At 41.2% G+C, this 10,095-nt stretch overlaps 1 protein-coding gene across 1 annotated transcript; it reads left to right on the forward strand.

The window, feature by feature from the left end:
• Positions 1-3,589: 3,589 nt before the first annotated feature.
• LOC306854148 (DELTA-actitoxin-Afr1c-like) lies at positions 3,590-6,299 on the forward strand. Its single transcript, XM_079391970.1, has 3 exons — positions 3,590-3,838; positions 4,404-4,517; positions 5,650-6,299. The coding sequence occupies exons 2-3, from the start codon at positions 4,417-4,419 to the stop codon at positions 6,074-6,076; spliced, it is 528 nt and encodes a 175-aa protein (XP_079248096.1). The 5' UTR covers positions 3,590-3,838; positions 4,404-4,416; the 3' UTR covers positions 6,077-6,299.
• The last annotated feature ends 3,796 nt before the right edge of the window (positions 6,300-10,095 follow it).

A 10,095-nucleotide genomic window follows, 5' to 3' on the forward strand; every position in this document is an offset into this window, starting at 1 on the left:
ATTCATGTCGCACGCCACCCTATCGATTACAGGGCTGCAGAGGAATTAAAGGGCACACCGCACAAATCATCATTAAACAAAAGATAAATATTCACACATTCCCTGCCCCAGACCCTCACTGAATCTCTGGAAACGCTCTTTATCTCAGCTAATTTGAATTCAGGGATGCGGTAACATGCCCGTTCAAATTAAAGCATCAGAGATAAACGACACGCACAAAACGCCCACACACACACAAAACATGCACCTCAAGTGTACTCAAAATGTGATTAATCCCTGAGATTTGGTGGAGAATAAACAGAAAAACATTAGTCAGGCGTGAAACAACAAATACGTAGCTTGAGCACCTGTCCTTTTTTCTATTACATTTTTCTCTCATCCCCACATCACTGTCTTTTTTCTCCCTCATTCGCCTCTCATCTGCGGAGTGGCAGCATATATAATCCCTCCGTAATGGACGTTTAATATTTACACGTTTGGTGTAATCACTTAAATGCCTGTTTTACCACGGCCTTGTTTAGGTAGTTGGAGGGCATCTGACAGCCTATTCATCACAAAGTGAGCGTGCGGAACCTCTCGCCCCCCTTAACAATCAATCAACCGACAACTCCAACCCCCTACTCACACACCTCAGCCTGACTGTGCGTAATCACTTCTGTTTGCATAACCCCCCACACACACTTACACACAAACCCAAGAATGATACCTATTAGTCCATCATCTGAAAGGCCCTACCTGTGAATAGCTCCATAGGCTCCAGGGATTAATCTTTAGCCCTTCAGACGCACGGCAGCTCTATGCATTTAGAGAGCCTCCATTGGCTCGGGTAATGGGATGTGGACTTTACACTGAAATACATCTAATCATAAGGTTAGCTTTTGATTTCCTTTGAAAGGATTCAGCCGATGCTGAATTGCCTCGGCTGGTGGAGAGAATGTGAATCAAGCGTTTTATTGGAAAGCTTTAGTTGCACTACTTCCAAAAAGTCGCTTTGAGCTTTTCTTGGTTTACTGTAAAGACAGGAAAAATAAATCAATGGCTTATGGGGACTACTATGATGCTGCATTTATAAACAGATCGATTCGTTAGAACTCATTTTAACACATTTCAATGGCTGCATTAAATCTTTAAATGTACTTTTAGCAAAGCATAAAAAAGGACAGTTCACCCAAAAATTTTCATTCTGTCATCATTAATTTACCCTCATGTCATTCCAAACCTGTATGACTTTCTTTCTTCTACAGAACATGAATGAGGGCGAGTAAATTATTGAGAGAATTTTCCTTGAGAGAAGTATCCTTTTAAAAGAAAAGCATAGCATAGCTCACTTAGCACCTATTTTAAAATATATGCATAATTAAATCAAATCTCCCAGAATGTAAAATGTTTCATAATTAGAAGATTGAACAGAGCCTTCTCGTTTGGCTCTGTTCGAAGGCGGTCGCATTTTTCTACCCTCCCTATCCTGAACTTCCCTGCTTGCTCTCTCGTATTGTCTTGTCCTTCTTAAGAGACTCTCGCTGCACTATTTACAAAACCGAAATTATGGATCTGATCAACTGGTCTCTTAACGCAATTGACACCATCTTCTCGACTAGAAGATCGGGATCTGGAGAACCGGAATGTCCTGCTGGGACGTTTGCTGCTGGCTACACGATGGACGCATGGGAGAGATGGCGGGTCGTGTGTCTGGCGGCTCTCTCCGTGGAGGACATTGAAGACATCTTCTTATTCGGAACCATGATAACTGGGTTTCTGCTGTTTGGATTAGGTGTTGCCCTAAACTATCGGAAAATTAAGGAGACGGGATTGGCTATCCAAAACCTCTCAAGGCTGCCCGTCATGATTGAGGCTGTCGGCAGAGCGGTCGCCTCTGAGACAGAGACGATTAACCGCAATATGGATTCGATCACGGCTAAGCTCTCGGCTTTGGAAAGGAAAATTGATGGACAAGGAGATCAGAATGGACAATGAGAATAGCTGTGAAACCAGAAGACAGCTGTTCGCCCAAAGTCAAAACAATCTTATCTCTTTCCGGCTTCCCAAAACAGAACGGCTTGGCAAGGCCGCTCTGGTATCAACTCTCCTGTGAATACTGCAGGGAGACGCTCTTTCTTCCCTCCCCCATCAAACACCTTGTTATTGTCGGGCGCTTGGGCTCTGGCCAAGGTCGTTTCCATGGCAATTGCTATGTCGCACCACAACCTGCGAACTGAGACAACTGGTTTGGAGTACTGGCGCAACGGATTTCAAGGCATACGAACTCACACGAACTTACACATATACACACTTATATGCTCATTTATACAGATTGTCATCCACCTCCCTACCCCCATCCCACGCCTTCGTCGCTTCATCCCGTCAGTTGATAACAGGTCTGTGTTCGCACTGTAATGGCTGCAGGCCGGATGGCTGTTTCGTCTGAACTGGATTTTCTATGCAAGTTATGTTCCTGTGTTGACTGTGCTCTATGCTGAGGTTTTTGTCTGTTCTCACACTGCACTCTCGTTCAGGAGCGTAGTGTGAGGACTATTTTTTTCTCCTCTCTTTCCTCATGTTGTGCTGTTATTTTTCTTCTTTATTGCATTTCGTTGCCTTGTACCTACATGTGCAATGACAATAAATTGAATCCAATCCAATCCAATCCAATTAATGGGGTGAATAAGTGTATATTTGCTGCCCCCTGTTGGAAAATTAATGGGGGCCCTGAACTTTCAATGGGGGCCCTGAATGCACATTCCTACCAAGTCTCTAGGTGTGTGTGTGTGTGTGTGTGTGTTTATGTGGTTTATGAGGACACAAATTTGTATAATGACATGGGTATGACAGAGGTATTACAATATGAAGGTGGTTTATGAGGACACTGCCTATGTCCCCGTAATTCAAAAGGCTTAAAAAACATACTAAATGGTGTTTTTTTGAAAATCTAAAAATGCACAAAGTCTCCTGTGAGGGCTAAGTTTAGGTGTAGGGTTGGTGTAGGGCAATAGCACACACAGTTTGTTCAGTATAAAAACCATTACGCCTATGGAGAGTCCCCATAAACCACAAAAACCAACGTGTGTGTGTGTGTGTGTGTGTGTGTGTTTAAAAATGTGCAGTGGGACTCGCAACACTCTCAGTTTTGTCAGCTGTAAGGGAGCGGCTGTGTCCTTTTGCTCTCTTGCTTCATCGGACCATGACACATTCAATCACACTCTGTCACTCTTAGAAGAGAGACTCTCTAACATGTTTTGATAATATGTACTGTAATTAAATATTACACAAGTGCACTGTAAACTCTCATTGTCCTTGCACCCTGTTTTTAAGCCTTCTATCATTCTGTATCACCCTTCACAAAGGTTTTGGGCGTTGGTGGAATTGGTACTTTTCATCATTAATTTTAAGTTCCATATTTGCACTGAAACCAACAAGGTATTTCATTATGTCATGTTTTTGTTAGCATTTAGTCCATAATCTATCTACTAAAATATGAATTGTTGCAGAATTAGTCAGTCATTTTTTTGTTTTCATTACAAGATGGCTCTTGTCATGATGTAGTTTTCTGGGCATTTGTATTGGCTGTGTGCCCATGAATTCTGTAAATGGTGCTTTGATAAGATTTTGCAAGCAGTTAGTCAGTCTAACTGCGTCAACTCCCATCAAACTCTCCCACAAATGTTTCTGCCGTTGTCAGCAATGCAGGGGAAAGAAGGGGACACGCCTGTGTTTGTCAAGCAGGTGTTTGTGTGTCTACTAGTGTTGCTGTCATTCACCCACCACTTTGTTCATCTACACTGAAACAGAGGAGCAGCAAACCCTCAATTCTCTCAGCAGCAGCAACCTCTCTTACTAGCAGGTAACTGTCAGGTACTTCTTAACCAGTTCCATGCATGCATATGGTGTAAAAACAAAAGGTAAAAAAGTTTTTAGTTCTCTGAGCCATATGGAGCCCGCAAGTGGCTTTCCATATTCTGCAGTGCTGTCAGGCCTGTTATTAGAGATCTTTTAGCGCCTGTGCTAAAACTGTAGGAAACACTCATCTGTCAACCTGCTGTCACATTTACTGGCTAGTTTCTGACAAGAAGACAGATTAGTCTTTGCCTTGATTTGTGTGTAAATGTTGAGCTGCATGTCATTTAAATGTATTTGATTAGAATGCTGTAGGGGTTGCTATACAATCCATTTGCTTTAAAAGAATAATTATGTAGCAGAATATCCAAGTTGCATTTTTTAACTACAATGTAAGTGAACAGTGACGTCAGCTGGTATTCGTCCACTTTCATTGTATGGAGAAAAACGGCATATATACATATTTTTTATATGCACTGTCCCTTTAGTACTTTGCTGAAAGCAATTTTGTTTTCAAAATACTTTTTCCAGCCTTTTCTTAAAATATTTGTCCTCTTTCATAACCCCCACAGAAGCAGTGCCAACATGCAGAACGCAGAAGCCGTGTCAGCAACTATAAACACTAACAGAAACTGTACAGTGGAGATCACCAATGTTAGCAACGCTTACTGCCTTATAAATCCAAAGTAAGGAGAAAATCAGGCCTTAGCATGTGAAAATATTTTACATTTACAATTATTTAAATGAAGTTACTGGCAATATCTGTTTAGTGAGTGATAAAACTCTTTAAAAATGCAGTTAAAAATGAAGAGTAGTGACTTGTACACTGTACACTCAACTGTATACTGCAAAAAAAGAATCTACTTAACACGTATAACTTAAAAAATGAAGTTAAAATTGGTCAAATTATTTTGATGAGTTATGAAAAAAGTAAAGAAAAGTCATGAAAAAAACAAGTTACTATGACTTACTGATCACAACTTTGGGGCAAATTCCTTTTTTTTACTCAATGTTATTTATTGTAATTGTACGTATCTTTACAATATTATTGACCAATGTCACATATAAACAGTGTTGGGGGTAACGCATTACAAGTAACGCGAGTTACGTAATAATATTACTTTTTTCAAGTAACTAGTAAAGTAACGCATTACTTTTTAATTTACAAGAAAATATCTGAGTTACTTTTTCAAAAAAGTAACGCCAGTTACTTTTTCCCCATTTATTGACTGACAGTACGATGTGTGAGCATGCTGTTACTATAGATCTAAATGTGAATGTGCATGAATTCATCCCACTCGCAAAAAACAGATTTAGTATTCATCAAAATGAATTAAAACAGTGAAATGCAAACTCAGAATATGACGCAAACCTGCAATAATTAAATATGTTAAACAGCACAAATGTATCTAATCCCATTTTATTAACCAATGTCTTTGCTGCTGACCTTTTATGATCCAGTTCAACCATACTAATAAGCAAAAATGACTTTAGATAAACCTACAATTGTGCTTCATTATTTTTTATTGCCGAAGAGTGTTAAACCTTCTTATCCTGAGTTTTACTTTACAGACGTGAATTTACTTTTCCTTCACAAGATACAGGGCTTTTACATTTGTATTCATGTAATTTCTTGTATTAAAAACAATCAAGCCCTGATCATATTTAAAAAGTAACGCAAAAGTAACGTAACGCATTACTTTCCATAAAAAGTAGCTAAGTAACGCAATTAGTTACTTTTTTAGGGAGTAACGCAATATTGTAATGCATTACTTTTAAAAGTAACTTTCCCCAACACTGCCTATAAACTTCTCTCAGAGTCTATATGTCCAGTGGGTTCAGTAACCATCCACCCCAACCCACCATCCGCACCGCCAAGACCGAGGTTTGCTCATTCACTAAGGATGACAACACTTCCACCGGGGCTGTGGGCATCTTGACCTATGACGTCTTCCACATGCAGAACCGTATGTGCACAGAGCGTATGGCCGTTCTGTTCTCTATCCCCTTTGACTACCACCTCTACAAGAACGTGATGGGCATCGGGTTGTTTGAGAGCAGCCGTGGATGTGACAAGGCCCTGTACAAGCACATGTATGAGGGGAAGGACTTCAGCCAGTTCATCCGTGCAGACACGGGGGGAACTGGAATCATCCACAAAGGAAAGAAAATAGACTTAAGGGCCACCATGTCTACTGTGGGCAAGGCTATTATTAAGCTAGAGGTCTATGACAAGATGGGCTAAAAATTAAACTAATTTTGTCCGACAGTAACAGTACACATATAATTAAAATACTTTTCCCATAAACTTTAACATCATACGCATGATCTTAAACATCATACGCATATTAAATATCATAATGCACATGACATTGTCCTTTCAAATGATGCAACTTTTTTCATGCTGCCCAGTTTTCTGATTGTAAATCTTAAAATGTGTCTAAATAAAAAGACTGTTTTGAATACTTATGTTTGGTTCTGTGTCTGCATTACAAATACTGGTACATCTTAAAAAAATTGCATATCATGAAAAAGGTAAATATTTTTTGTCACTCATTTCAGAAAGTGAAACCCATATATTATATAGATTCATTACACATACACTCAAAAAAATATTTAACCCCAAAACTTAAAAACTTATGCATTTCAATTACGTCACTTTTCCATCCAATTTAATTACATAAATCCAACGTAAAAGTTAACATTTATTTCAACTTAACCCTGTCATTTTCAGTTGACATGAATGAATTAAATAAATGTTATACAATCTTTAAGCTTGTGGAATACATAAACGTTACTCTTTTCCAATAACTTATTGTTACTTGCTTTATATAATTACCTTAGATTTTCTAAATTCTATTAAATAAATGGTCAAAAACGTTACATTTTCAAACATTTATTGTGTTGCAATTGCTCCATTAATTGCTTTAACATCAAACATTTACACATTTTCTAAGTAACTTTGTTATATCATTGTATAGTAAACAATTTGTACTTTCTCCTGACCTAATGTGAAACACAAATGTAAATGGTCCCTGCCCTTCCTAATTATTTGTTAGAACTATTAAACAATAGTAGGGGGGGGGGGGGGGGGGGGGGTACAAAAAAAGAAAGCAACTATTATATTTTACTTCACGTTTACATTTACATTTAGCAGACACTTTTTTCCAAAGCGACTTACAAATGAGAACATTAGAAGCAATCAAAACCAACAAAACAGCAACAACATGCAAGTGCTATGACAAGTCTTGATTATCCTAACGCAGTACACGTAGAAAGGTGTTTTTTTTTTTTTTTTTTTTTTTATATGAAGAAAACTAGTAGATAGAATATAGAAAAAAGAAACCTAGTGTTTTTTTGTTTTTTTTAAAGAAACAAGATAGAATAGAAAAAGAAAGCTAGTGTTAGTTTTACAAGAAAAGCTATCAGTTACAGAATAAATATGCAATTGATAGAGGGTCAAATGTGTGTGTTTTTTAAATAAAAAGAAGACGGATAGATAAAATAAAATTAGAATAGAGAGTGCTAGATAAAGATGGAAGAGATGTTTTTAGCCGTTTCTTGAAGATGGGTAAGGATTCAGCTGCTCGGATTGAGTTGGGCATTCCACCAGATGGGAACAGTTAATGAAAAAGTCACTGAAAGTGATTTTGTGCCTCTTTGGAATGGTTACATATAACTAGTGATGACAGTTTAAACACTTCTACACTTAAAAAAAATAAAATATATATATATATATATATATATTATTTTTATTTTTTTTACATTTCAACATTTAGGTCACCAAAAAGTGTCCTAATCATTGCGGTGTGATTTGTTGCATACCTAAAGATAGTCTTGAATGTCAGATCTTAGTTTTGATTGTGCAATAATTAGCATTCAGTTCAGTGAAGTTGAATTTCATCAAAACATTAAAAACAAGGAATAACAAAAGCCTGAGGCCAAGAACTGGTTCTTGACTCGGGATACACAAGTAAGACAGTCTCAGCGCTGCTGGAAAACAAGTCATCAGATAAGTTGACTTCCTCGTCTGAGTCAGTAGCACTAGGGCTAACATCTCCCATATCAAAAGTATTACAGCTAGAGGAAACAGATAGGTGCTTTAGGTGCAGTCTCTTCAATGCTGGAGTTAGTGTCATCAGTTTGTAGAATCTCTTTTAGGGTATCCTTGTCATGTCTTGAAGCTTAAAAGTTTTCAATATCCCTCCAGTTGTTGGAAACGTCCTATTGACTGAAACATTTACATTTTAAGTGCTTGAACCTTTGAGGAAAGCTCGCTGCCATCCAAATTTATCAGTACTTTCTGGAAGAATTCAAACGTGAATTTGAGACTCTGAGGGTAGATTAAGTTGAGAGCGTAGATCAGTCCGAACAGCATTACTAATCCAAAAGAAATAGTTGTGTGTCCAAGTGTTGTAGCAGCTTCACACTATCGATCAAAACTCCAACATCTGGCTCATCCAGAGTGAACTCAGAGTGAATTCAGGGTTGCAGTCCTAAGGCATAAAAAAAAAAAAAAAACAACAACAACCACAACAACACATTGTTCAGTTTCACTGAAATATTGACAATACAATACAGTCTGGCAATGTATGTTTAGGTCCATACAAAAAAGTATATATACACTAACCTGGAATTCTTTGACTATTGTCATGTCCTCATTGAGGTACACACACACACACACACTCGTTTGATGTGTCACCACACTGAAATTATGACAACATTAAAAACATATATATTAAAAATGGCACAATAATAAAAACTGATAAGTTCAATCATTATAATTAGTTCTAAAGAAATGAAATGCACTTTACCACACCTTATCTGTGTCACGGTGCACACACGAGGGAGGAACCAGGAACACGCAGACGAGGATGTAAACTCAAATAACATACTTTACTGGGGACATCAAGGCAGGGCAAGACAAGGCAGAGCAAGACACAGACATCAAACACCGGGGATAACGAGTAGACCAGACAAAATCTAACTAAACAGACAGGACTAATATACACCGGTAAATCATAGCTAATGAGACAAACAAGGCTGGACAAGAATTAAACTAATGATATGACAGGAAACAAACCAAATATGGGCACAAGGGGCAGGAACACATGACAGACACACAACAGTTCCCTGACATAACTCCCCCCTCCCGAAAGGCTCGTCCCGAGCCTTAACAGTTCCATCAGGGAGGGGGGGTGGGCGCTCTGGAGGCCTCTCAGGACAGACACGGACCACAGGACGGGGACCTCCAGAGCGGAACAGACAGACAGGACCCATGGCGGAGCAGGGAGCTCAGGAGGCCATGGCAGGTGGTAACTGTGGCCATGGCATCCTTCTTCGGCCCACCCACTCCACCCAGAGCTCTACTACCCCCCCCCAAAATTTCCATGGGGAATCCAGGGGGTATCAGGAGCCCTCCGGGGCAAGACAGACAAAACAGTACAAGACACGACAGAAACCCTCCAGGGTCAGACAGACACGACAGGACATCCCACAGGAACCAGAAGCCCTCCTGGGCTGGCTAGGAAGCTGAGGCTTCCTCTGGGCATGACGAGGAGTCAGGGGCCCTCACAGGGTCCCTCAGCGACCTCCTCCACTTCTGCGACAGGGGGGGCAAGCGGCTGCGACTGGCCTCCATGGCCACAACTCAAGGAGCCGCCTGCCCCAGACGAGTCTCCATGGACAAGACAAGACATGGCATGACAAGGTGTTTAAAATGTTCCTGTGGGCACAACGAACACAAACACGGCTCTCCTGGCCGTGACATGTGGACTTGATCCACGGAGAGGGTATCGGCGACCGGCAGGCTTGAGTCAGCGGCAATCCGGTGGGCTTGAGTCAGCGGCAATCCGGTGGGCTTGAGTCAGCGGCGGACCGGCGGGCATTGAGTCAGAGGCGGACCGGCGGGCATTGAGTCAGAGGCGGACCGGCGGCGTGCACAGGGGAGCCGCGGACGGCGGCGTGAACAGGGGGAGCCGCCGACGGCGGGTTGGCTTTCCCCGCGGACGGCAGCGTTGATCTCCCGCGAACGGCGGGCTCGGTGAAGCCGCCGACGGTGGGTTGGCTTTCCCCACGGACGGCGGACTTGGGTGAACCGCAGGTAGCGGCGTGATCTCCCGCGAACGGCGGGGTCGGTGAGCCGCGGGTAGCGGCGTAAACTCCCGCGAACGGCGGGCTCGGTGTGCCGCGGACGGCGGCGTGAACTCCCGCGAACGGCGGGCTCGGTGTGAGCGGCGAGGTTGGGAGCCGCGGACGGCGGCG

The sequence above is a fragment of the Barbus barbus genome, assembly GCF_936440315.1.
Source record: "Barbus barbus genome assembly, chromosome: 3".
Lineage (NCBI taxonomy): Eukaryota > Metazoa > Chordata > Actinopteri > Cypriniformes > Cyprinidae > Barbus > Barbus barbus.

Coding starts and splice junctions, on each gene's coding strand:
- LOC306854148 (XM_079391970.1), top strand. CDS start 4,417: ATGCAGAACGCAGAAGCCGTGTCAGCAACTATAAACACTAACAGAAAC. Junction 4,518..5,649: donor TACTGCCTTATAAATCCAAA/GTAAGGAGAAAA, acceptor AACTTCTCTCAG/AGTCTATATGTCCAGTGGGT.